The sequence below is a fragment of the Callithrix jacchus genome, chromosome 1 (assembly GCF_049354715.1).
Source record: "Callithrix jacchus isolate 240 chromosome 1, calJac240_pri, whole genome shotgun sequence".
Lineage (NCBI taxonomy): Eukaryota > Metazoa > Chordata > Mammalia > Primates > Cebidae > Callithrix > Callithrix jacchus.
The window spans coordinates 28,864,404-28,891,789 of NC_133502.1; the positions used below are offsets into that span (position 1 = coordinate 28,864,404).

General features: G+C 54.2%; 1 protein-coding gene across 2 annotated transcripts in view; it reads right to left on the reverse strand.

Moving 5' to 3' along the window:
- Positions 1-269: 269 nt before the first annotated feature.
- The window catches only part of ADPRHL1 (ADP-ribosylhydrolase like 1), a 52,277-nt gene continuing 25,160 nt past the window's right edge, over positions 270-27,386 (reverse strand). The window contains exons 5-8 of one of the 2 annotated variants that reach the window (XM_003731916.7): positions 26,685-26,812; positions 26,078-26,210; positions 24,667-24,820; positions 270-6,954 (exon numbers count right to left, since the gene is read on the reverse strand). In XM_003731916.7, coding sequence (XP_003731964.2) covers positions 2,241-6,954; positions 24,667-24,820; positions 26,078-26,210; positions 26,685-26,812 — 5,129 coding nt within the window. In that variant the 3' untranslated portion in view covers positions 270-2,240. Of the gene's footprint in view, positions 6,955-16,133; positions 16,254-24,666; positions 24,821-26,077; positions 26,211-26,684; positions 26,813-27,386 lie in introns of those variants that run through there. The other variant, XM_035294680.3, reaches the window with a different exon arrangement.

Here is a 27,386-nt window from a genome sequence, read left to right on the forward strand (position 1 = left end):
GGTGCAGTGGCTGAAGTCCAGCTCCCCAGGCCTTGCTCCGAGGCAGGCACAGTCTTGACTGGACTGAGGGAGGGTCTGGGGAGCACATGGCCTTATTTCTCCAAGGACACCCTAAGCGGCTCTCCTCCCACTTGGGCCCCTGGCCAGACCCTCCCTCCTGCCAGGACCACTGCCCCAGGCTGGCCACGTCCACCCGGGGAGCCTGCCTCTGGCCCCAGGCCTGAGTCCTGCCTCCTTCATGCAGTAGCTTCAACGATGCCAGGAAGAGATTTGTAATGGGAAAGGTATTTTATTTCCTTTTTTTGAAATTATTTCCAGTAAAATGTTAGTAAAAATACAGAGAATACAACAAATGACATTTAGTGATTTTTTTCTGACTAACCCATTTTAGAGTTGTTTATATACAAAGAATATGACAAGGAAAATACAGCTACAAGTAGCTGTAGCTTAACACATAACTGAGAGGTCGTGACTCAGGCAGCAGAGGTGCCCTAACAATGAAATAAGTAAGTGACACTGAGCCTGTAAAGTCCTCGACAGTGACCCTCCCCGACTGAGCCTCCCGAACATGGCCACACTCTCACAGCTGTCTGGGGACCTTCACTCGGCCGGAGGGTGCGCCACCGCCTGGCTGCTGTCACCTGCACCCACAGATGTGCGGCTCACAGCGGGCCTGTCAGCACCCAGAAACCGTCAAAAACTGCTGGGGGAGGCAGCAGACAAGCTGCTCAAATACACAGAACTAGTGACGCTAAGAAGCTAAAATAAATATCCTGTTTTCTTTCCTTTTTTAAAAAACACCTCCAGGTTTTCTGTAACATGCCCGTGGGGGTGGTTAGGCTCTTCTGATACAGTATTTCAGCCCGGGAGGGGTGGGCCTTCGAGGACATGCCCGTGGGGGTGGTTAGGGCACGGCTCTTCTGATACAGTATTTCAGCCCGGGAGGGGTGGGCCTTCGAGGAATGGCGGTCGCGTCTGCAGTGCGAACACTTCAGCGAGCCACCTTCGGATGTCACTGTCTCAGTTTCGCGTGAACGTACGGACCGCTCCAAATCCCATGAAGTCACTTGCGGTTTTTTCCTGCATACAGACCAGCTCTGGTGTTTTGAGCTGAGGGCAGCGTCACGCTGGGCTGCATTTGACACACAGAGAGGACGGGCCAGCCGAGCAGGTGGCCTCCTGGCTGCTCACAGACTCTGTGCCCGCCAGACGGCGAGAGGGGTTCAGGCGTGACGCTTCCAGAGCTGTCATCTGGAGGATATTCTCGCCATTTTTTCCATCACTTAAAATAAAACCACTCAGTGGCTTCTCCAGAGCACTCTCTGGTCTATTTAAAAATAGCAACACAGGTTCCATTGCTTCTTATTTTTAAAGGGAACAGCCAGTGAACATAGTTTAATCTCCCGTGTCTGTCATCACATTCTTGCCGCTTGTTGCCTCAAACCCCAAATAGGTAAAGAGTGAGGGCCGTGCCGCTGTGCCTGGAGTGGGAGGGCAGCCACACAGACGTGGGGGTCCCTGAGCTCCCCCAGCCCCAGGGAGAATGACCCCCCACCCCGTCCTGCATGGGGGCTACCAACAGGACAAAGAGGCCGCTCTGTCAGCCTCTGCAGTTGGGTGTCTCCGAAAGGCCAACCCCAGCCCCGGCTGCAGCTCCCGGGACAGCAGGGGCAGGGACCCCCGGGACCCCCGGACCCCCGAGGCCTGCTTCCTCAGTGAGAGAGGGGACCCTCGTGTCTGGAAGGAGGGCTGGTTGCCACAGCTCTCCTCAGAGAGCACCCAGGCCTCCTCTATAAAGTGGAGGGCCGTGCTCCTGGCCCACTTGGAGGGCCTTCTGCTTGGTGTGTGGGTTTTCAGTGCTCCTTGCTGTGTGTAGAGACTCCTAAGTGCTGGGTGCACCTCCCACGTGTGGGAACCGGGCAGCCAGCTGCACACAGGATGCACTGGGGGTACAGGTGGGGGCAGAGCTGAGTGTGGCGTGCACTTGGCCACAGAGATCTTGCTGTGGTGCCGCTGGGCGCCTGCTAGGAGGGCAGGGTCCCCTCTCTCACCCCAGCGGCCTTGGGAATCGGTGGGGTGACACAACTCAGTCCTCCCAAGGTCAGCTTGCGAAGAAGGGTAAGAAAATGATGGAAACAGGCGTCTCTGTAGGGGACGCTCCAGAACAAATTTGGAGACGCCTGAAGGCCCCGATGAGCGGATGCCGCAGTACTGGGCGAGCCTCGGCTTGGACTCGGGCCTCACTTGGGGAGCTCAAAGGTGTCACTGGCCCTGAGGCTCATGGGTCTGAAGGACAAATCGAAGGCCCTCTGGTCACTGAAGCTCTGGGCTTTGTACTTGGCCAGGCGCGTGGATCTCTTGAGACGTTCAGGCTCTGATGCCTCCATCGCGTCCTGCAGGTCCCCCTTGGCCCTGGGGTGGTCTGGGGGCCCCTCCTGGGTTGGGGCCTGGGGAGTCCCCCAGCTCCCAGCATCAGGCATGGGCTCAGCCGGGCTCTTTCTCAAGCCCAGGGGAGAAGTGGCAATGCTCTTGCCCCCGAGGGGGCAGCTTCCTGAGGATGGGTGCTGGGCACTAGGCTCCCCTAGTCCACTGCCCCTCCACTGTCCATTGTCCCTGGGGACTGGGCTTCCAGACCCTCCACTCCTGCCAGCAGTGGCCACTAGCTCAGCTGTACCACTAATGGGCTGCTCCAAGGCCCGAGGCACTGTCCCACAGGCCAAGGCCTGTCCCTGGACCTCTCTCTGGATCTGCCTCTCGGCCTGTCCTGGGGCCTCTTTCTGAATCTGCCTCTGGGGCTGTCCTGGGGCCTCTCTGTGGATCTGCCTCTGGGCCTGTCCTGGGGCCTCTCTGTGGATCTGCCTCTGGGCCTGTCCCGGGGCCTCTCTCTGGATCTGCCTCTGGGGCTGTCCCGGGGCCTCTCTCTGGATCTGCCTCTGGGGCTGTCCCGGGGCCTCTCTCTGGATCTGCCTCTGGGGCTGTCCCGGGGCCTCTCTCTGGATCTGCTTCTGGGCCTGTCCCGGGGCCTCTCTCTGGATCTGCCTCTGGGGCTGTCCCGGGGCCTCTCTCTGGATCTGCCTCTGGGCCTGTCCCGGGGCCTCTCTCTGGATCTGCCTCTGGGGCTGTCCCGGGGCCTCTCTCTGGATCTGCCTCTGGGGCTGTCCCGGGGCCTCTCTCTGGATCTGCCTCTGGGCCTGTCCCGGGGCCTCTCTCTGGATCTGCCTCTGGGGCTGTCCTGGGGCCTCTCTCTGGATCTGCCTCTGGGCCTGTCCCGGGACCTCTCTCTGGATCTGCCACTGGGGCTGTCCCTGGGCCTTTTCCTGAGCCTGCCCCTGGGCCACCAGGCTTCCCAGCCCCTTGGGGTCCCCTGGAGGTGCTGCTGGGTTCTCGGCAGCCCTGGTGCCCTCTCCCTGCACTGCTCTCCTCCCCTGCTCCTCCCAGGGTCCCTGTGGACGCTGCTGACCTAGATCACTGCGCTGGCAGGCACCCCTAACCCCAATGGCCGTCCCTTTGTCCCCACCCAGATCCTGCGCCCACTGTGTCCGAGGCTCTTTTGCTGTAGTCAGCACAACCTTCAGGCCCAGGGGCGCCACCCTCTTCCCTGCATCACTGGGCTCGGGGGCCTCCTCCTGCACCTGGTGACTCTGTTGCCTCATCATGTCTGCCTGGGTCGGGGGACGCTTCTGAGATTCACCACTCTGGGTCAGGGGACACTTCTGGGCTTCACCTGCCTGGGTCCTGGGCTCGGAAACACTGGCCCAGAGCTTTGCCTGTGTGTCACCAGCAGTCAGGGGCAGGTGTGCCTGTACATGGGGAGGGTCCCGCTGGTGGGCACCACCCATCCACCCCATGTCCACCTCTGCAGAAGGCACCACAGGAAGCAGATGGTCAGGCTCTGCCCAACGAGGAGAGTTGATGCCCTCCCTGTCCTTTCCCTGTGGGTTCTCAGAAGGCAATGGCAGGCCACCAGGGCCATGGCTGGAGGACCCTGCCACACTCCTGGCCTGTGTTCTGGGATGATTGGAAGCAGGAGTTCCAGACTTTGTGCCTTTACCCAGAAGGTTTTCTTCCACAGGTACATCCTTTTTGTCTCCCATGGCTGCTGATGCATTTGAAATGTGTAATCGGGGCGCCTCTGGGTGCCGGGTGAGGGCTGCAGAGTCCTCTGGGTGCCGGTTGAGGGCTGCAGCGTCCTCTGGGTGCCGGTTGAGGGCTGCAGCGTCCTCTGGGTGCCGGGCGAGGGCTGCAGTGTCCTCTGGGTGCCGGGCGAGGGCTGCAGTGTCCTCTGGGTGCCGGGCGAGGGCTGCAGTGTCCTCTGGGTGCCGGGCGAGGGCTGCAGTGTCCTCTGGGTGCCGGGCGAGGGCTGCAGAGCCCTCTGGGTGCCGGGCGAGGGCTGCAGTGTCCTCTGGGTGCCGGTTGAGGGCTGCAGCTTCCGCTGGGTGCCGGGTGAGGGCCGTGCCTCTCAGGAGGCTCCTGCCTGCCACTCTACTCTTGGGCTCTGAGGACCCCCAGGGGGCCAGGAAGCCACAGCTGTGGGGGTCTGGAGGGAGAGCCTCTCCTCTGGAATGGCTTTCAGACAAGGCTCTGTATTCCTCCTGGCCCAGCATCTCCGGCTCTCCCACTATGCAGTCTCCAGGGCTCTGGGTGCCACCTGGTGCGGGTGTTGGTGTGGCAAGGCTCACAGCACTCCCTGCAGCTGCCATCTCCCCACAGGCCTTGATACCAGGTTTGGGTGGTTCATTTAATGAGGACAGTGGGTTCTCTCCAAAATCATGGCTGATTTCCTTGGCTGCCTTCAGGGTCTGGGCGGACTCTGTTAGCCGCGGCCTTCTATGCTCCTCCCTCAAGCTGGGCATGTTCGTGCCCGTTGAGGTGACACCCCCAGGCCCTATATGCTCCTTGGATGGTGTTGCCAGCAACGTGGGGGCACCTGTTGGATTTCTTCCCGTCGGGGATGGCACTTGCTGGCCGCCGGAGGCATAGCCCGTGTTTCCCCTCAGAGGGTTTTTCTCGGCTGCAGGAGAATTTGCTGCTGAGCCCTTGTTCTGCATAGATATTTCATTTGATTCTTGTAACAGATGCATCTCATCTCTGAGGTCAGAGGTCCTCTCTCCTGAAATATCCTCAGGACTCCTGGGACTGCGTGAACTGTCAAAGCTGCCTTTGAGAATTCCCTTCCCGCCAGCAGGATCCGTCTCAGTTCTCTGTGTTGGAGCCGTCTCTGGGACACGGTGGTTGGCGCCTGAAGCCCCTCTCGCTGCCGCCGGATGCAGAGTTGCTCGCGATCCCTGTGGTGAGGAGGCGCCAAGTCTCACCTGTGTCCCTGAAGGCTTGCTGGGTTCCACTGGGGCTCGGTTATCCCTTCTGTTCTCAGCCACGGTGGAAAACTCTGTCTGTGCCTTTTCAGCCACATTCTCTCCTCCAAAAATACGAGAACGTTGGTTTTCACCACTTGATGCATTTTGCAGCGTGGTGGGAGAGGCTGGCATTTCGTGGACGACTGGGATTTGGACTGTTATCCGTGGAGGCTCCGTGCTGGGCTGTGTTGTCCCAGCAGCCCTGACCGATGGCGTGTTCAGGGGTGGGATGTGTTCTGGCACCTTCTGTTCTGGGAAACACTTCTGGATGGCAAAAAGGGGGTCTCTCCCTGGGTCTGGGAAGCCTGTTCCTTCCGTTTCATCTTCTGAGCTGCATACAGTCATGGTGATTTCAGGGCCCTCCCCTGCACCCTCGCCCATGGGACCAGGACACCACATGACTGTGGCTCCCCTCACTTCCTGCACGTCGTCTGCAGCGCTCTTTGCCGTGGGGCCCCACGGGCTGGCGGGTCCCAGTGAGGATGATGCAGGCACCAAGCCAGGATGGGCTTCGCCTGTGTAGGGAGCCCAAGAGGGGGCCAGTGAGGGGCCAGCATGGCCATCCCTCCGAGCCATCACTTGTGGCGTCCCGGGCTTCAAGGAGCTAGGCAGTCTTTGGGGCTCCTCCTCCAGGGGCCCCTTTCCCTCTGCTTTGTTCCCACTGCGCCCCGTTTCCCCGGCACTGGGGGGCATGCTGGTTTCTGCTCTGGGCTGCCGCCTTGCCACCGAGTGGCTGATTTTGGTGCAATGGGACAGCCAGCTCCTGGGGCCGCAGACGACGGTGGCGACGCTGAGGGCCGGCAGGGGATCGGCTGTGCAGGCCAGGAAGCGGGCGGGGGGCGTCCTGACGCAGGTGCTGGCCATGGCGGCCGTGTGCAGCACGCGCACTTCCGGCCGGTGCATCCTCTTCCGCTGCAGGTTCCGCCTCTTCCGCTCCTCTGTGCGCAGCCGCAGTGCGCCGGCCTCGGAGCACAGGCAGCTGCTCTGCTCGAACTTCTCGCGGAGCTTGGCCAGCACCGAGCTCTTGCCCATGATCTTCGGCAGGAGGCCCTGCGCTCTGGGCCGCTCCGCTGGGGGCTTCTCTCGCGCTTCTTTCTCCTTCGCCTCCTTCTCTTCGGCGGCCAGGAACTTCTTGAGGATGTTTTTCACAGGGCTCTTCCCGGCCGGGTGGCCCCAGCGGGGCTTCTCGCTGGGGCAGGGCTTTGGCGTAGGCTCCCTGGTCTTCTCCAGGAGCTTGTTGATGGTGGCGCCCACGAGGCCCCTGCCCGGCCCCTGCTTGTCCCTGGAGATCAGCCGGCCCACCTCCCGGGTCCTCTTGAGGCAGCGCTCCCGGCCAGGGCCCAGGAACTTGGCCTGCAGGAGCTGGAAGCGCGTGGGCCGCTGGGCGGCCTCCTGGGGCTGGGGCTGGGGCTGGGGCTGGCGGCCGGCCCTGCTCTCCCCGGCCTCTGTCCCCGGGGGCCGGTCCGCGCGGCCCGCGACGTAGAGCAGCAGGCTGCTGAGGATGGCGCGGGCGGCCGGGTCGCAGGCCATCTTGCCCATCTTCTTCTTCAGGGCTTGGGCGTCAACAGACATGATGTCACTGCAGGTCTTGCCGCGCTTCCTGCAGAACAAAACAAATCGTCACTTGATTTTATCATCGTTTTTTTCCAAGATGACTCCATAGAACGTGTCTCATGGGCCAATCCCATGTTCTCAGGGGCCCCAAGAGTCTGGTAGGGAGAAAAAGAGATTGGGAACCAGGAGCTTTGGCTTCTGGGCTGTCCCTGAACTCGGGGGTGTCAGGGTGCCAAAGGTTTTCTGGGTCACTGTTTTCCTATTAAATGCAAGGAACATCTGACCCACTCTCCTCCTAAGGCCGTGAGGAGTTCACGTTGAACAGCTTTGTGAAATCATTTGGAAAACCGCTTTGCATATGCAACGTATTTTTAAAAATTTAACAAATACATTTTGCTTGTACAGTAGGTAAAACAGCAAAGTATAAAGAAACGTCTATTCTCTGTGTGGCCTGTGTATGTCTCTACCTTTAAGTACGAGAGATAAAATTGACATATTAAATTCTGCCATGATCCCGAGGACCTGGGTCCCTACAGCAGAGATTCTGAAGATTCGGCAGACGGCTCAGGTCTGCGGTGGGTGGAGAGGGGGAATGAATTTCTGCACAAGCTCCTGGGCAGGAAGTATTACTGCAGTGGCCAGCCGTCCCCCAGGAGCAGGAGAGGGTGGGCCTCGATACAGAGATGGGGAGGAGGGGACTGTAGAGAGGAGGGAGTTGCAGAGAGGAAGGGAGGAGGGCTGGGATCACCTGGCTGGGTTTCCAGAACCTCTTTCAAAATGGCTTTCACAGTGGCTCAGAGGACTCCTGGGGCTGGGGGCTGCCTGGAGGTCTGAGCGATGCTGCCCCTTCTCAGTGAGACTTTTTCTGCAGGCCCACCAGGGATTCCTTCCCACCAGCCCAGCTTTCAAAGAGATGGGACCAAGTGGGTCCTGGCTGGAGAGACGGGGTCTTTGTGATTTGATGGTGTTTTCTGAGCCCAGGTGCAGGTTAAGTTCTGTTCCTGAGCAGCCCTGACCACAGGAGAAAAGTTGGAAGGTCCCCCTGTCTGTGTTGGGGGTGGAGCCGTCTCTGACCTCTCCAGATGGTAATTTTGTGCAGAGGCACCCAGAATCTTAGCTGTCACACCTGTTAGTCATTCATTCTTTTTTTTTTTTTTTTTTTTTTTTTTTAGACGGGGAGTTTTGCTCTTGTTACCCAGGCTGGAGTGCAATGGCGTGATCTTGGCTCACCACAACCTCCGCCTCCTGGGTTCAGGCAATTCTCCTGCCTCAGCCTCCTGGGTAGCTGGGATTACAGGCACATGCCACCATGCCCAGCTACTTTTTTGTATTATTAGTAGAGATGGGGTTTCACCATGTTGACCAGGATGGTCTCGATCTCTTGACCTTGTGATCCACCCGCCTCGGCCTCCCAAACTGCTGGAATTACAGGCGTGAGCCACCGCGCCCGGCCCATTCATTCAGCTCATCAGAGATGAAGAACAGACTCAAGTATTCAGGAAAAGCCACCTTCACGAAGCCACCTTCACGGTGCTGTTTATGATGTTGAAAAACCAAGAGCGGAGGAGGACTCAAGATGGCGCTGTGAGAACAACCCAGGATTGGAGCTCTCGTTGAATCTGCAAAGAGGTGAGTCAGAGTTGCATTTCCAGACTGATCTTTGTTGCCCACAGAACGGGGAAACTCCCAAGTATAAAAAAGACACGGGACGCCAGGCAGTAAGTCTGCCTGGCGAAGCCGGCAGCCAGGGCGGCGGCGGCCGGCCCTACCCAGCAATCCCCACAGGGCGTGCTTGTCCGGGTGCCCTGTTGAACCGGCAACCTGAGACTTGAGAGGGCTGGACTTGAGACTGAACGAGACTTGGACAGTAGGCCAGCCCAGGGGATTGCAGGGGCAGAGCGTTCGGGGTACCCAGTGGGAGGAACAAAACTGCGATTTCAAACTATCCCCAGCAGACGGTCCGAGACGCTCTGTGGGGGAGGGGCGTCCACCACTACCGAGGCAACCCGCCCCAACTGAGATACACGCCCACTGCTGACGCAGCCAGCCATTGCCGAGGCAACGGGTCCCTACTTAGATACACGCCCACTGCTGACGCAGCCTCCCGTTGCCGAGGCAACCTGTCCCTACTGAGATACACGCCCACTGCTGACGCAGCCCACCGTTGCCGAGGCAACACGCTACAACGAAGAGACTCCGCCGCAGGGCGTGGCGGAGACCACAGCAGAGCCTGCAGGAACAGGGCGAATCACACAACAGCAGGGCGGAGACTTGGCAGGCAAACAGTGGCTAGTCTGCCTCCTAGCTGGGCAGGACACCTCAACGGACATCGAAAAATAAAGCTCGAACCCCCCGACACAGAGCATTTGAGAAAAAAAGGGTTTTTTTAATGAGCTCTGTTGCAGCAGAATCAAACATAGCAGCCTAACAGCCCTGAAGGAACAACAGAGCTCACAGCTCAGCAATTGAGCTCCTAAAAAATACAGACTGTCTCCTCAAGCAGCTCCCTGACCCCTCTATATCCAAAAGACTGACATTTGGCAGGCATCATCCTGGGACAAAGATAGCAGAAAAAGAAACGGGTAGCATCCCTCACTGTGCCACAGCTGCTAGAGGTGCACCCCAGACAAGCAGGGTCTGGAGTGGACCTCAGCAGTCGTACAGCAAAGGGGCTAGGCTGGTAGAAGGAAAACCAAGTAACAGAAATACTTCATTATCAGCAATCTGGGTGTCCACTCAGAGACCCAATCGAAAAGTCAGCAACTACACAGACGACAAGCGGATAAACCCACAAAGATGGGAAGAAACCAGCGAAAAAAGGAGAAAAACACCCGAAACCAGAACACCTCGCCTCCTAGAAAGGACCAAAACTCCTCACCAGCAAGGGAACAAAGCTGGACGGAGAATGACTGTGATGAAATGACGGAATTAGACTTCAGAAGGTGGATAATGAGAAACTTTTGTGAGCTAAAAGAACATGTATTAAATCAATGCAAAGAAACTAAGGAACTTAAAAAAAGGTATGAGGAAATGATAACAAGAATGGATAACTTAGAGAGGAATATGAATGAATTAAAGGAGCTGAAAAACACAATACGAGAACTTCGCGAAGCATGCACAAGTTTCAATAGCCGAATCGACCAAGCAGAAGAAAGAATATCTGAAGTCGAAGACCAACTCAATGAAATTAAACGAGAAACCAAGATTAGAGAAAAAAGCGCAAAAAGGAATGAACAAAGTCTCCAAGAAATGTGGGACTATGTGAAAAGACCTAACCTACGTTTGATAGGTGTACCAGAAGGGGACGAAGAGAATGAATCCAAGCTGGAAAATACTCTTCAGGACATCATCCAGGAAAAATTCCCCCACCTAGCAAGACAGGCCAACACTCAAATGCAGGAAATACAGAGAGCATCACAAAGATATTCTGCAAGAAGAGCAACCCCAAGGCACATAATCGTCAGATTCAACAAGGTTGAAATAAAGGAGAAAATACTAAGGGCAGCCAGAGAGAAAGGTCGAGTTACCCACAAAGGGAAGCCCATCAGACTCACAGCAGATCTCTCGGCAGAAACACTACAAGCCAGAAGAGAGTGGGGGCCAATATTCAACATTCTTAAAGAAAAGAACTTTCAACCCAGAATTTCATATCCAGCCAAACTGAGCTTCAGAAGTGAAGGAAAAATAAAATCCTTTGCGAACAAGCAAGTACTCAGAGATTTTGTCACCACCAGGCCTGCTTTACAAGAGCTCCTAAAAGAGGCACTACACATTGGGGGGAAAAGGGGAGGGCCAGTGGGAGGGGGAGGTGGGGAGGGATAGCCTGGGGAGAAATGCCAAATGTGGGTGAAGGGGAGAAGAAAAGCAAAGCACACTGACATGTGTGTACCTATGCAACTGTCTTGCATGCTCTGCTCATGTACCCCAAAACCTAAAATCCAATAAAAAATTAAAAAAAAAAAAAAAAGAGGCACTACACATAGAAAGGAACAACCAGTACCAGCCATTCCAAAATCACACTAAATGCTAAAGAGCATCAACATAATGAAGAATCTGCAACAACTAACAGGCAAAACAGCCACTTAGCATCAAAATGGCAGTATCAAATTCACACATAACAATATTAACCCTAAATGTAAATGGACTAAATGCACCAATCAAAAGACACAGACTGGCAAATTGGATAAAAAGCCAAAACCCATCAGTGTGCTGTATCCAGGAAACCCATCTCACATGCAAGGATACACAAAGGCTCAAAATAAAGGGATGGAGGAAGATTTACCAAGCAAATGGAGAGCAAAAAAAAAAAGCAGGAGTTGCAATTCTCATCTCTGATAAAATAGACTTTAAAGCAACAAAGATCAAAAGAGACAAAGAAGGCCATTACATAATGGTAAAAGGATCGATAAAACAAGAAGAGCTAACGATCCTAAACATATATGGACCCAATGCAGGAGCACCCAGATACATAAGGCAAGTTCTTAATGACTTACAAAGAGACTTAGACTCCCACACAATAATAGTGGGAGACTTTAACACTCCACTGTCAATATTAGATCAACCAGACAGAAAATCAACAAGGATATCCAGGGCTTGAACTCAGACCTGGAGCAAGCAAACCTGATAGACATTTACAGAACTCTCCACCCCAAATCCACAGAATATACATTCTTCTCAGCACCACATCACACCTACTCAAAAATTGACCACATAATTGGAAGTAAAGCACTGCTCAACAAATGCAAAACAACTGAAATCATAACAAACAGCCTCTCAGACCATAGTGCAATCAAGTTAGAACTCGGAATACAGAAACCAACCCAGAACCGCACAGCTTCACAGAAACTGAACAACTGGCTCTTGAATGTTGACTGGGTAAACAACGAAATGAAGGCATAAATAAAGAAGTTCTTCGAAACCAATGAGAACGAAGACACAACGTGCCAGAACCTCTGGGACACATTTAAAGCAGTCTCTAGAGGAAAGTATATAGCAATAAGTGCCCATATGAGCAGAATGGAGAGATCCAAAATTGACACCCTATCGTCAAAATTGAAAGAGCTAGAGGAGCAAGATCAAAAAAACTCAAAACCCAGCAGAAGACAAGAAATAACTAAGATCAGAGCTGAACTGAAGGAGATTGAGACACGAAGAACCCTTCAAAAAATCAATAAATCCAAGAGCTGGTTTTTTGAAAAGATCAACAAAATAGACAGACCACTAGCCAGATTGATTAAAAAGAAAAGAGAGAACAACCAAATAGATGCAATAAAAAATGATAACGGGGAAATCACCACAGATTCCACAGAAATTCAAACCATCATCAGAGAATATTACAAACAACTCTATGCACATAAACTAGTAAACCTGGAAGAAATGGATAAATTCCTGGACTCCTGTGTCCTCCCAAGCCTAAATCAGGAGGAAGCTGAAACTACGAATAGACCAATAACAAGGTCAGAAGTCGAGGCAGCAATTAAGAGCCTACCACACAAAAAAAAGCCCAGGTCCAGACGGGTTCACAGCCGAATTCTACCAGACACACAAAGAGGAGCTGGTACCATTCCTTCTAAAACTATTTCAAACAATCCAAAAAGAGGGAATACTTCCCAAATCATTTTACGAGACCAACATCATTCTGATACCAAAACCCAGCAGAGACCCAACAAGAAAAGAAAACTTCAGGCCAATATCCATGATGAACATAGATGCAAAAATCTTCAATAAAATATTGGCAAGCCAAATGCAACAGCAAATCAAAAAACGTATTCACCATGATCAAGTAGGATTCATCCCGGGGATGCAAGGCTGGTTCAACATACGCAAGTCTATAAACGTAATTCACCACATAAACAGAACCAAAAACAAAAACCACATGATTATCTCAATTGATGCAGAGAAGGCATTTGACAAAATTCAACAGCCCTTTATGCTAAAAACCCTCAATAAACTCGGTATCGATGGAACGTATCTCAAAGTAATAAAAGCTATTTACGACAAACCAACAGCCAATATCATACTGAATGGGCAAAAACTGGAAGCATTCCCTTTGAAATCTGGCACTAGACAAGGATGCCCTCTTTCACCACTCCTATTCAATATAGTTCTGGAAGTTCTAGCCAGAGCAATCAGGCAAGAAAAAGAAATAAAGGGTATTCAAATAGGAAAGGTGGAAGCCAAATTGTCTCTATTTGCAGACGACATGATAGTATACCTAGAAGACCCCATCGCCTCAGCCCAAAAACTCCTGAAACTGATAAGCAACTTCAGCAAAGTCTCAGGATATAAAATCAATGTGCAAAAATCACAAGCATTCGTCTACACCAATAACAGACTTAAAGAAAGCCAAATCAAGAACGAACTGCCATTCGCAATTGCTACAAAAAGAATAAAATACCTTGGAATACAACTCACAAGGAACGTAAGGGACCTCTTCAAGGAGAACTACAAACCACTGCTCAATGAAATCAGAGAGGACACAAACAGATGGAGAAACATTCCATGTTCATGGTTAGGAAGAATTAACATCGTGAAAATGGCTATACTGCCCAAAGTAATTTACAGAATCAACACTATCCCCATCAAGCTACCATTGACTTTCTTCACAGAACTGGAAAAAACCACCATGAACTTCATATGGAACCAAAAGAGAGCCGCATAGCCAAGTCAATTCTAAGCAAAAAGAACACAGCGGGGGGCATCACACTACCAGATTTCAAACTATACTACAAGGCTACAGTAATCAAAACAGCATGGTACTGGTACCAAAACAGAGATATAGACCAATGGAACAAAACAGAGGCACCGGAGGCAACACAACATATCTACAACTATACAATCTTTGATAAACCTGACAAAAACAAGCAAGGGGGAAAGGATTCCCTGTTTAACAAATGGTGTTGGGAAAACTGGCTAGCCGTGTGCAGAAAGCAGTAACTGGACCCCTTCCTGACACCTTACACTAAAATTAACTCCAGATGGATTGAAGACTTAAACATAAGACCTGGCACCATAAAAACCCTAGAAGGAAATCTAGGCAAAACTATCCAGGACATAGGAGTAGGCAAGGACTTCATGAACAAAACACCAAAAGCATTGGCAACAAAAGCCAAAATAGACAAATGGGACCTAATGAAACTCCACAGCTTCTGCACGGCAAAAGAAACAGTCACTAGAGTGGATCGGCAACCAACAGAATGGGAAAAAATTTTTGCAGATTACCCATCTGACAAACGGCTGATATCCAGAATTTACAAAGAACTCAAACGGATTTACAGGAAAAAAACAAACAAGTCCATTCAAAAGTGGGCAAAGGATATGAACAGACACTTTACGAAAGAAGACATATATGAGGCCAAAAATCATATGAAAAAATGCTCATCGTCACTGGTCATCAGAGAGATGCAAATCAAAACCACATTGAGATACCATCTCACGCCAGTTAGAATGGCGATCATTAAAAAATCTGGAGACAACAGATGCTGGAGAGGATGTGGAGAAAAAGGAACACTTTTACACTGTTGGTGGGAGTGTAAATTAGTTCAACCATTGTGGAAGACAGTGTGGCGATTCCTCAAGGCCTTAGAAATAGAAATTCCATTTGACCCAGCAATCCCATTACTGGGTATATATCCAAAAGACTATAAATCGTTCTACTATACGGACACATGTACGCGAATGTTCATTGCAGCACTGTTTACAATAGCAAAGACCTGGAATCAACCAAAATGCCCATTGATAATAGACTGGATTGGAAAAATGTGGCACATATACACCATGGAATATTATGCAGCAATCAGAAATGATGAGTTTGTGTCGTTTGTAGGGACATGGGTGAATCTGGAGAACGTCATCCTCAGCAAACTGACACAAGAACAGAAAATGAAACACCGCATATTCTCACTCATAGGCGGGTGATGAAAAATGAGAACACATGGACACAGAAAGGGGAGTACTAAACACTGGGGTCTATTGGGGGGAAAAGGGGAGGGCCAGTGGGAGGGGGAGGGATACCCTGGGGAGAAATGCCAAACGTGGGTGAAAGGGAGAAGGAAAGAAAAGCATACTGCCATGTGTGTTCCTACGCAACTGTCTTGCATGCTCTGCTCATGTACCCCAAAACCTAAAATCCAATAAAAAATTAAAAAAAAAAAAGAACTCAACTGTGGAAAAAAAAAAAAAGAGAAACCAAGAGCACCCTCGATGTCGAAGAACAGGGCGGCTGCACAAGGGCACGTCCTCATTTGTGGGAGGAGAGTCGGCGGCTGGACGCGGCTGGTGATGCGGCACCAAATGAAAAGCTCACTCTGATCCAATTGTTTTCAAGAAGCTGAATAGGCTGAAAACAGACTGGAAGGAAATGTGGGAACATACTTCTCTTTTTGTGTTTCTCTGCATATTTTCCAAAAGAGAGAGCTCTGTTTTTGAAGCCATGGACAGATTTCCTTGTGAAAATCTGTTGCCGAGCAGCTGTGATGGGGGAGGTGACGGTGGCTGACCACGTGGCCGCGTTGCCCTGGGCACGCAATGACCCCAGGGCAGACCCCACACGAAGGAGTGGCAGGGCCACAGATGGAACACAGGGTCCCGATTCCTCAGCCTCCCTGAGATGCCTTCCTCCCCAGTTCAGTGAGTTCCAGAGAGTGTGTGCTGTTTGTCCACAAACCCTGGCGGGCATTGGTGCTTCAAGAGGCCTTGCTGAGACCCAGATTTCGGGGCTGCTCTGCCAACACCTCCCATCCACAGTCTGGGGCAGGGCCTGGGATCTGCATTCTAAGGAGTTCCTGGTGACTCCGATGCTCAAGAACCACTGAGGCAGATGCTCCTTCCAAACCCACCGAGGAGGAGACAGGGAAAAAACTCTGAACCTGGGCAAGGGCACCGCATGCAGTGGGCGGGGACAACTGTAAAAATAAACTGATCCAAGGAGCAGCTGTGCGTCCTGGCCAGGGACACCCTTGTTCTGAGTCATCCGAGCCCGCCCAGGAAGGAGCTGCTGTGTCCCCGTGGCTGGTAAAGCGATCGCGGTGGCCCCAGAACTGCCCTGGCCAGTGGCTGCCCACACCCCCTGAACCCAGAATGGACGGGTGTACCGTCCACCGCGCTGTGGGGATGGGGAGGGCAGAGGAGCAGTCGACCTCAGGGTTGGGGACCAGCCTGGGGCATCGTGCTCCCATTAAAGACTGCACCTGCACCCGCTGGCCATCACAGGGTCCAGGGCCCTACCTGTCTTCCATCAGGCGTCTCCGGGTACGTCCCCTTTGCTGTGATTCGGCTGCCTAAGGAGGGCTGTGCTCCTTAACCCGAGGAGGGTGATCTCAGGCTGTTGTCAACAGAGCCTGTCACAGGTTTTTGTCCCCACTCACTGGGCATTTCAGTCATCTGAATGACTCTGCAGGTGAATCATTCAGATGACTGAACCAGCCACACTGACCGCTTGTGGTGGGGACATTGCGATCATCTGAATACAGAGACCACAGGTTCAGCCACATGTGACGTCAACCTGCCACTTCCCACATCCCTGGCTGATGGCTCCTGAGTCCCACTGTCCAAATAGAAAGATGAAAAACAGCTGGAATTAAACTAGCTCATCCTCCTGCCTTGATAGGAAGCGAGTTTGGAAGAGGGGAGTAAATGGAGCTCCACGCTGACTTCTAAATTCCCACTTCCCTGACCTCAGGTGGGCAACTGGGTGACAGGACCACCACCCCCACTGGTAGCCCCGTGTCCAGGCTGAGACCCTGTTCCGGCTGGTGCGGCTATGTCGGTGGGACCCTCGTAGGTTGCATGTCCTCCTTGTGAGTCACGGTGGCTGGGAATGCACTTTAGCTCTAAGTCTATAACCACTTGTGAGGTCAGGGTGTCATCAAGACCTGGCCAGCATCCCACAGAGTGAACGGCACACAGAGGTGACCTTGGAGGACGTGCTTGGCTGCCCCATCCAGCTCCTCAGCCATCACAGCAGGCTTTTACCCGCAGCATGATCATCTGAGAAACGTTTTCACTCTCAGAGATCAGGATGCTCTTCTGGGTTTATTGCTGAGGATTAGGGAGTTCAGCCAGACCTAGAAAGTCCTCTTTGGGGTGAGCCCCACTTTGCTGCGGCTGTTGGAGGTGTCAGCAACTCAGGACGACGCCCTCGGCGGGAGTGAGGGAGGATTCCACAGCCCCTTCACGGAGCCTTTGTGTTCCACAGTCATCGTTAACCGAGGTCCTCCCTTGGTCTGGCCTCTCCTGCCGTCTAGCTGGGCTGCCCCTCCCTGTCACAAGGGCCTGTACCCACCATCCACTATTGCGCTCACCCTCTCATCCCACCCTTGGTAGTAGCCCCAGAGGTGCTGTGGTCTCTGGGTTCCTTGAACCTGCAGGCGGTTCCTTCCTCTGGGGTCTGCACAAGCTGTCCCCGCCTCAGCGTGTTCTGCCCTCTGGACTTCACTGGTCAGGGCATTCTGGGCACCCACCGCCCACGGCTGCTGCTGGCATGTCCAGGTGTCTCTCACCGGTGACAACAGGTGTCACAGCACTCATCTTTTTCTAAGATCCAAGAGCACTTTTCAACCAGTCACCTCTGTTTTTTGCCCAGCTCCCCACGAGAGCATGGCCCCTCTGTGGGCAAGACACGTGTTGGTTTTGATCTCCACTTTCCCGAGGCCACAGCAGCACTGGGCACAGCAGGGTGGGCCGACAACAGACCCGTGGGCGGCGAACAGCACCCTCAGATGCTCGGTTCCCCCAACCCCAGCAGCACCCTTGGAAACTTGGTTCACCCACCCTCAGCAGTGCCCATAGTGACTCGGTTCACTCACCCCAGCAGCACCCTATGGATGCTTAGTTCACCCACTCCCAGGAGCAACCGACAGAGACTCAGTTCACCCACCCCCAGCACAGGGAGGCTCAGTTCATCCACCATCAGCAGCACCCGTGGAGCCTACCCACCCCCAGCAGCGCCCACAGAGACTCGGTTCACCCACTCCCGGCACAGCCCCTCGGAGACTCGGTTCACCCACCCCCAGCACAGCCCCTCAGAGACTCGGTTCACCCACCCAGCAGCACCTTTGGAGACTCGGTTCACCCACACCAGCAGCACCCTCGGAGACTCGGTTCACCCACCCCCAGCACAGCCCCTCAGAGACTCGGTTCACCCACCCAGCAGCACCTTTGGAGACTCGGTTCACCCACACCAGCAGCACCCTCGGAGACTCGGTTCACCCACTGCACAACCCCCTTTCCCTCCTCTCTTTCCTGCCGATTCCAGCCTGCACTCTGCCTGCCCTCTCCATGTTCAACCTCACTTTGGCCTTCAGCCTGGAACAGCCTTGCTGCCTCCCTGACAAGCTCCTATTCATCCTTCACAACCCAGCTCAGACACTCCCTCCTCAGGGAGCCTTTCCCAGAGGCCCAGCTCCGAGACATCCACAACGACCCACACAGACCTCTGTGTTCCCACAATGGGGAACAGCATGGATGCCAAGAACACCCCTAAGTCACGGACTCAGAGAGGCCCCAGGACTTTTGGCCAACTTGCCCAGAGGACTCTGAGCATCAGCTGAGGCACACTGTGACTGGGGCTTCCCTCGTTGCCAGTCCCACAGTCAGGCAAAGGTCCCCCTCCCTCTGCCCCACTGCCACCCCTGCTGCTGCCTGGTTGCTGAGTGAACACGTCCCCATGTGCCTGAGCCCATGCTGCCCCTCGGGCTATCAGCCCCACTCCTCAAAGCCTCCCGCAAAGGCCCCTGGTCAGAGTGGAGCTTGGAGTCCAGCCGTCTGGTATGACCACTGCATGCCCAGCAATGTGGGGCGAGAGTAGGCCTCCCTCAGTGTCCCCTTGGCACTTGGATGAGCTGCAGAGCCCACAGAGAATGGAATGTCTTCCTCCCAGGGGCCAATATAAACAGCAGGTGCCCGGCTTTCCTGATTTAGTTGTCGATGGCTCTGGCCAGCCACAGAGGTTGCTTGAAAATACAACGGAGACCAGAGGCCACCACAGTGCAGGAGACACAGCCGAGCCCGCCGTGGCATGGAGGCCCACCATGGCATGGACAGCAGCGCCAAGGCACATTCTTTGCTGGGGACATTCCAGCCAGCAAGGCCTGGCGGTCACTCTTCTGCCCAGTCAGTGGCCATGCTGGGCTCGTCTGTCAGTCAGCCTGGCCCTGATGGGAGACCCCTCGGGCAGGGGACACCCTCAGCCGAAGTTTCCTCCTTCAGGAGAAGGGCAGGGCGGGATTTTCTTGGCAGCTGGGCCTGCGACTGTCTGGCCATGCCAGGGGCCTGCTCAGAACACAGACCAGCCTCAGCCGCAACACGAATATCACGCCGGCCCCCAGGTGTCTGACGGGGACTTGGATGCCCTTGGCCAACAGTGCTTAGGAAACGTGTCCTGGGCCTCCATGAACACCAGAGGCCTGCACTGCCATTTCCTGCCCCTGTGGGGATGAGCCTGGAGCTGCCTGCCCTCCCTCCCCTCCGTGGCTGCACCCTGGCCTCCCTCCCGCTGGGTCTCTGCCCGGCCTCCCTGCTGTGCTCTCAGGGCACCACGGCCTGCCTGGGGGCACACATCCTGCCTGTGGCTCCATCTGTGCCTGTGGAATTGCTCATGTCACTGTGGTTCCAATGCTCCTCTCCCCAGGGTCTCTGCACATCTCCCTGCGTGCGCAGAGAGGCCAGCATCTTCTGTTTTTATGGCTGCTTGTTCTGTGCCCGTTTTCCCCTGAAGCCATGAAGACCAGGTGGGCAACACCTCCCTAGGTAGCCAGCCCCGGGCAACCCCTGGGGCAGGCAAGGAGAAGGGAGGGGCTGTTTGCCAGCCGCAGCTGCAGAGCCCCTTCCACAGCTGCGCCTTTGGGCTCCTGGGGTTCTCACTGGTCAGCGGAGGGATGAGATGCCCTTCTGGAGACGCAGAGCTGCCAGCGTCCTGGCTGGGCAGGGTGAGAGACGCCTGCCTGAGATGTGGTCCCAAGCACAGTGTGGACCTGGAGAGGGTTTAACCAAAGGCCTTGAAGAAGCGGCCTCCATGGCCCGACTGCTGGGCTGACGATGTTCTGCCCAGAGGCCAGCAGGGCGTGGGCTCAACTGCCGACTCCAGGCCACCAGGGAGGGTCCCCCAAATTAGTGTTAAGAGAAAGACCAGGCGCGGTGGCTCATGCCTATAATCCCAGACCTGTGGAAGGCCAAGGCAGGCGGATCATGAAGTCAGGAGTTCAAGACCAGCCTGGCCCACATGGTGAAACCCCATCTTGAAGAAAAGTACAAAAATTAGCTGGGCGCAGTGGTGCACACCTGTAATCCCAGCCACCCAGGAGGCTGAGGCAGGAGAATCACTTCCCAGGAAGCAGAAGTTGCAGTGAGCCGAGGTCACACCACTGCACTTCAGCCTGGGCGACAGAGGGAGACTCCGTCACAAAAAAAAAAAAAAAAAAAAAAAAGGAGAAGCAGGCTTGCCTCCTTAGTAGTTTTTTTTTTTTTTTTAAAGATTGGTTTTAAATAACACAAGTCCCTTTAAGCTGAGGCTCCTAACATTTTACAAATAAATCTGTACTTGATCTTAGCCCAAAGGCTGAGAAGCGGTTACGAAAGAACCTAATGTTAGATTTATGAAAAAGAAAATCTAACACCAAGGGATGAGTACTTTCTAAAAATCCTGGAAGGCCAGGGGCCCGGCCGGTGTCCTGCAGGGTGGCTAGAGTGGCCCTAGACCGCAGCAGAGCTGATCTGGCCAGTCCCTACCCAGCAGCTTCTGAGAATCGTTGCCATGGTCACTGCCTCTGTGTGTGTGTGTGTGTGTGTGTGTGTGTGCATGTGTGTGTGTGTGTGCACATATGTGTGCATGTGCATGTGTGCCGTGAGAGAGAGGAGAGTATAATCAGTCCGTGGGACCAATATTAACAGCTGCTGGCTCTGGGCGAAGGGGCATGCAAATTGCCAGGGCTAGTTTTGTTTTGAAACAAACTTAAAAATGAACCGTTAAGATAGGAGAGGGAGAAAGCAAAGCCTCGATGTGACATTCAAGGACTCTGACAGTGCAGACGTGTCCAAGGTGAGGCGATGCTTTGTGGAACCCTGGGATGCACCAATGCCCACTGTCAGGGCCTCTGGGACTCCGTGCTCCCCGGTTTCTTGGTGTATGGACAAGACAGAGCTGCCCCCTGGATTTGCCGGCTGGTCATGGTCCCCACTGGCACCACCAGGGCCCCAGGTCGTCCAGCCTGTCCTGCCCGAGGCAGAGCCGGAGTAGGAAGTCCTGGGCGATCGCCCTCGTCGGGCAGGGAGGGTGGAGAAGGCAGAAAGATGCTGCTCACAGGGCCACAGACTGGTTCAGACCCTGGGGGCCGCCAATGTAGCCATCAGACAGAACGTCCACCATGTGTGGTGCTGGACAGAGTGCCCAGATCACACGCTGTCCCTGCCTTTGTCTGTGTAAGCCCTCATTTGCTGACCAGCCGCCGCTGCTCAGGGCGTGGCACAGGAATCACGAGAGGACTCAGACTGTTCTTTAAGACCTTGTGTTAATACTTTTCCCGCAACAGACTGAGTGAACTGATAACATTTCTGTGTGTTAACTGGAAATGCGTCTATACCCCAGGACTTTAACCAGGGGAGCTGCAGTGCCTGCACTCAGACTGGAAAGTCATTTCCACCCTAAAGCAACTCTTGGAATGAATTTTAATGATGGAGTTTTTAAAGCCCAGATGTTTGGACTGAACATCAGTTTGGGTACCTCCCTCCCTCCCTCCCTCCCTCCCTCCCTCCCTCCCTCCCTCCCTCCCTCCCTCCCTCCCTCCTCCCCTCCTTCCTTCCTTCCTTCACTCCTTCCTTCCCTGCTTCCTTCTCTCCTTCCTTCCTTCTCCTCCACTCCCTCTCTCCCTCCCTTTATTCTTTCTCCTTTTTTCAGGGTCTCACTGTGTCACCCAGTCTGGAGTACAGTGATGTGATCTCAGCTCACTGAAACCTCAACCTCTCAGGCTCTGGCAATCCTTCTACCTCAGTCTCCCGAGGAGCTGGAACTACAGGCGCCAACACCACACCCAGCTAATTTTGGTTTTGTTTTTGTAGAGACCGGGTTTTGCCATGTTGCCCAGGCTGGTCTTAAACTCCTGAGCTCAAGCAATCCTCCCACCTCAGCCTCCCAAAGTCCTGGGATTACAGGCATAAGCCGCTGCACCTGGCCACACCTTACTTCATAAGAACGTCTTGGAGAAAGAAAAATAAAAACTCCATCATTTAAACTATGGACACCATACATTATAAGATGCACCAGTTTTAGAAAGATTGAATACAAAAATGCATCCTAGAATAAACTACGGCATCATGTGCTGTAGGGAGAGAGAGAACTCCTTTTCAGAAGACATGAGAAGCAACGCTGGAAGTCGCCAGAAAGAGCAGGTGTTTAGAAAGGCCACTCACGCAATGGAAACCACTGAGAGCCACATCCACGGGGTATGTGAATGATGGCGCAGGAGTACAGTGGAGTGCTAGGCAGCAGTTAAAAAGGTGAGAATCGGTCTACGTATGGGGATACAGAAAAACATTTTAAAACCTAGTTTAATGAAAACAGCCCAAAGCAAACTATGACAGATACTGTACTTCCTTTAGGCAAAGAACTCGCACATGCAGGTGTGTCTCACACACAGGCGCACAGCCCGGGTGTGTGCGTGGAGGGAACTCCCGGGAGGAGGCTCAGCAACCGTGGCCTTGTTATCTGTGGGTGGTTGGGAGCAGCTTTCCCCGAACATCACCGTTGACAACATTTGGATTCCCGAAGCCGTGCACACATCACTTTTACAACAAAACGAACCCATCAGAGCCGTTCTAACAGCAGAGTGGGCTCAGTGTTCCCTCAGTGCTTTCTACGGTTCTGTTTTTCTTTTCAACTTTTGGGTCTCTCTGTCACACGAAAGCGGAGCAAGGCGGTGCTGGCTTTTGTTTACGATGCTTGTGGATTTTGTGTTCCTGGGTTTGGATCTATAATCAGTTTGTAAATAGACTCACTTTCTGATTCTCACGGAGGGGTTTGATTTGCAGGTGGAGACCCGGTCCACCCTCATCTGGATCCAGCGGCACCCTGCCCATGCCAGCTGGCCTTCTCTTCCACACAGCTGGGTCTGAGAGGGAAGGCCACTTTCAGGTGAGCTGGTGAAACGGGCACTACTGTGTTACTTATGGTAGCAAAAGTTCTGACTTACCTGAATTGGGTTTCTTTTCCTGAAAGGTAATTCTCAGTTAATTTTCCCACACCCACGGTCCTGGGACCACGCTGCGTGGACATGTGTGACGTGAGGCCCTTCACCCACGTGTGCCTGTCTCTCCGGTTCCTCTGACTTATAGCACCAGTAGCAGAGCAGTTAGTCCAGTTACTGGGAAGCACAGCAAGAGCCACATCGCCGCGGTCTGCGCGGCACAGGAGGTCACAGATTCCTCGGTCGGCGTGGACTACACTTCCCACACAGTGAAGGGGCATCTCTAGGGAAAAAACAAAGCCTCACCCCAGACACGCGTGCTCCCCCTACTGAATGACTGCAGGGGTCATTTCCACGCAAGGGAGGTGGGTGGAGAGTGAGGCCCCTGGAAGCTGCGGCAGGGCCTGTCCGGGAAGCCTCCAGCCAGTGAATCCACGGCCCTGCCTGTGAAGTCCAGCAGCCTCTCTTGCCAGTCCACTCACACAGAATCTCAAGTGGGAGTCTAAAGACGCCACCACTTTCCCCTTTCAAATCATTCAAAGAAGACAGAGCCCTTAAGGGTAGGGGTCTGCATTTCCGATGCCGGTACAGATTCCAACCAACCCGGCTTTCTGCCGCGTCCCCTCCTCTCCCTGAGGCCGGGCCTTCCCCCGGGGCCCCAACTCTGCCCAGAGACGAGCCCTTTGATGAAATCTCAACAAGGTTCCAGCCAAGCTGCCCAAGCACAGTGGTAAACATCAGTCACCTGCTGTTTTATTCACACCAGATGCTGCGTGGAAAAATTATGTCCAATTTATTTTAAACAAGAGCAAGTGATCTCTTTTCCAAGAATCTGAGAGACAGCCTCATCCCAGGAACAAAGCTTCCTGGTCAGTGAGCCTGGCGGGGCAGCACGGAGGGGAAAGGCCTTCTCTGCCTTTGGGCCGGGCCCACTGAGGTGGAACAGAGAGATGTGGGGCCGGCAGGAGGCCTTATGTCCGGTTTTCTCTGTGAGCTGTTTCAAAAGAGGTTGCTCTTTAAATCTAGTGTGATTAAAAAGTTGGGTGGGGTTAAGAGCAATGCTTCCATACGTGTCCTGCAGGCCCCACTGTGGACTGTTTCTCTGTCCAGGCCCATACACCACCCACTGCAGACACTGTAGGGGGAGGGTGGCGGTGGGGGAGGCGGCACGTTGGCCCTCAGGGGAAATGCACACCTGGAGGCAGAGGCCGGACAGAGGGTCTGCAGGGGGTGTTGGTGGGGAGGCCTGCCGGACCACCGCAGTTAGTGTTGTTGGAGTGAGTGAGCAAACAGCATTAGCTCTGCCACAGAATAAAATGCACCGCCTGTCCCGGGACAGCAAGTGCAGCAGACCCACGCAGTGTCAATGGCGGAGGAGGGGACATATTCCTGACAGACACGCAATGTATTTTATGCAGCAGTTAGGGTTCTGAAATCAGCAACCAAGAGTTAAATGTGGCCAGTCAGGCACAGACTCTGCAGTGGAGCCACACAGGGTCACTTCAGCCAGGGGCTGTGAGTGGATACTAGGGGCCCTGGGGGTGGAATCGGATCTCTAGGGAAAGTGGCAGAAGTGGCTTTACTTCTCCTCTGTGGACAGGCGGTAGAGAGCCGCGCCCAGGTCCTCCAGCTTCTGCTTGTCCTCCAGGTCCTGGTACAAGCCTTTGGGAACGAGGTCCAGGCCGTACAGCAAGCCGAACAGGCAGCCTGCAATGGTGCCGGTGGCCGCGCTCTCCCCTGAAACGAAAATGCAGGTGGTCACAGTGGGCTCCACCTGCCACGGTCTCCGCGAGACCCCCAGGGCTGATCGCTCCTGAGGTGGGCAACACTTCCTCCTGCCAAGCCCCCATTCTGCTGGGGGTGGCTGAAAAGAGAGACAGGCAGGCTGGTGTGGTGGCTCACCCCTGACATCCCAGCTACACAGGAGGCTGAGGCGGGAGAATCTCTTGAACCTGGGAGGTGGAGGTGGCAGTGAGCCAAGGTGGCCTCTCTGCACTCCAGCCTCAAAAACAGAATGAAAAGCAAGTGGGAGGGGGACAGGTGCTCCCCTTCTCCCTCCCTGGGGTAGGCACCTGTGTGAAGAGGTGCCTCAGCACTCAGAGTCAGTGAGGTGTCAGGACTGCGCAGAGGGAGGCGGAGGAGGGGAGCCCAAGGCGCAGGGCCCCACCATGGACCCAGGGTCATGGAGGAAACCCCTCCAGGGGCTGAGCAGGCTCTGTGCAAGGCCTTCTTTACCAAAAGGGCCACGTTTGTGTTTTCCCAGCTCAGGTCTGTGGTCAAGTTCAGCTCCAAGCCTCACTGAGTGAGTCAATTTCAGCCAGTCTCATAGAACCAAAACAGCCGCTCTCACAAGGCAGGGGGTTGACCTCATGGGTAGGAGCTGTCTGGAGCTGCCGCAGCCACTCTGATGGGCTTCTTCCTCTGCCTCCATGGCCAGAGATGGCCAGGGCACCACAGAGCCAGCATGGATGGAGCAGGATGTGAGCCCAGGACCCAACTCCAGCCTACAGTCTGCGACTTTGCACAGAGGCTGCAGAGCAAAGATGACCATGACCTGGGCAGAGAACCCCGTGAAGATGGCCAGCCTGAGGCAGCAGCGGCAGGGGCAGGAGCCTCCATGGCCAGCCTGAGGCAGCGGCGGCAGGGGCAGGAGCCTCCACACCTCCACTCCACCCCCTCCAAGGATGCACTGCCCTCCAGGCTTGTGGACCAGGCCAGAGACTGGGTGTGCTGGAGCTCATGGCAGGGTGTGCTGCAGCCACACCTGTATCCTGTGAGGTCCACCCATGAGGACCCTTAGGTCAGCAGGTGTACCCTGGAGCCAGTGCCATCCCAAAGTGGGTTTCAGAAAGGAAGAGAAGAATGCATATCCTGGGGGTCAGGAGGTATCCCCTGAACACCTGTGGCCCTAGGACACTCCGAGGGGAAGGGATGCTTCAGGAGAAGTCTGCTACCCTCCTGGAAGCCACAGCCATTAAGGAGGGAACATCTCACCTCCATGAAACATGGCCCGGTGACACAGCTCAGTCCAGCTGTTGCCTGCTGCAAGGAGGGCGTCATAGGCTATCATGGGGGCATCATGACCTCGTCTTCCCCCTCGACCTTCCGAGCTCCACTTCCTGTAGGTCTGACAAGAGAGCTGTGGGTCAGCAGATGTGCCCAAGTGGAGCCACATCTGGGTACATTACAGCACAAGCTTTCTGGGCCCATCCTAGTGAACCACCATTCCATCCATCCACCCACCCACCTACCCATCCATTCACCCCCCCTTCTACCTACCTGCCCTTCCATCCACCTACCCAACTACCCCTCCATATACCCACCTAACCACCCACACACCCATCCATTCACTTGTCCACCCATCTATCCACCCATCCATTCATCCATCCATCCACCCACCCATCCATTCACCCATCCACTCACCCCTCCACTCATCCACCCACCCATTCATTCACTCATCCACTCATCCAGCCGCCCATCCACCCACCCACCCATCCATTCATGCATCCACTTACCCACCCACCCATCCACCCACTTGCTATGCACTTATTGAGTACCACTGGTATGCCAGTCCTTGCCCCAGTTCCAGTACGAGGCTCACCTTTTCCCTCTCTTCTGCGTCATAATTGTCAGGGAAGATGGCTTTGTTTTCTGAGTCTTTGCTGATCTTCCTCTCCTCCAAATAAAACTGCCATTTCGCTTCAAAGTAAAACCAGTGCTCCTGGTATTCTAAATGTAAAGAACAGGATGAGCTGAACACAATGGCATCCATGGAAAGGAGGTGGAGGGCACTGGGGCAGGTACAGGGAGGGAGGAGAGGTGGTGACGCCCCTCCACCCAGCTGCAGGCATGTGGAGCACGTGGAAAAGCCGAGCACTGTCCTGGAGTAAACAATTGAGCGACTGTCCGGAATTATGAACATGATGACATTTGTTGCTGCTTTTTCCTTTCTGAGATGGAGTCTCGCTCTGTTGCCCAGGCTGGAGTACAATGGCGCAATCTCAGCTCACCCTAACCTCCGCTTCCCATGTTCAAGCAATTACCCTGCCTCAGCCTCCCAGGTAGCTGGGACTACAGGCTCATGCCACCACGACCAGCTAATTTTCGTATTTTTAGTAGAGAATGGGGTTTCACCATATTGGCCAGTCTGGTCTCAAACTCCTGACCTCAAGTGATCCACTTCTGTGCTGTGGCGCCAGGAGGCATGCAGGCTGCCCAGACCCAGGCCTGCAGCCCTCCTGGCTGTGCTGAGGCAAGCACCCCTGCTCACCACACCCCACCCCCTGTTCCTAGGCACCATGGG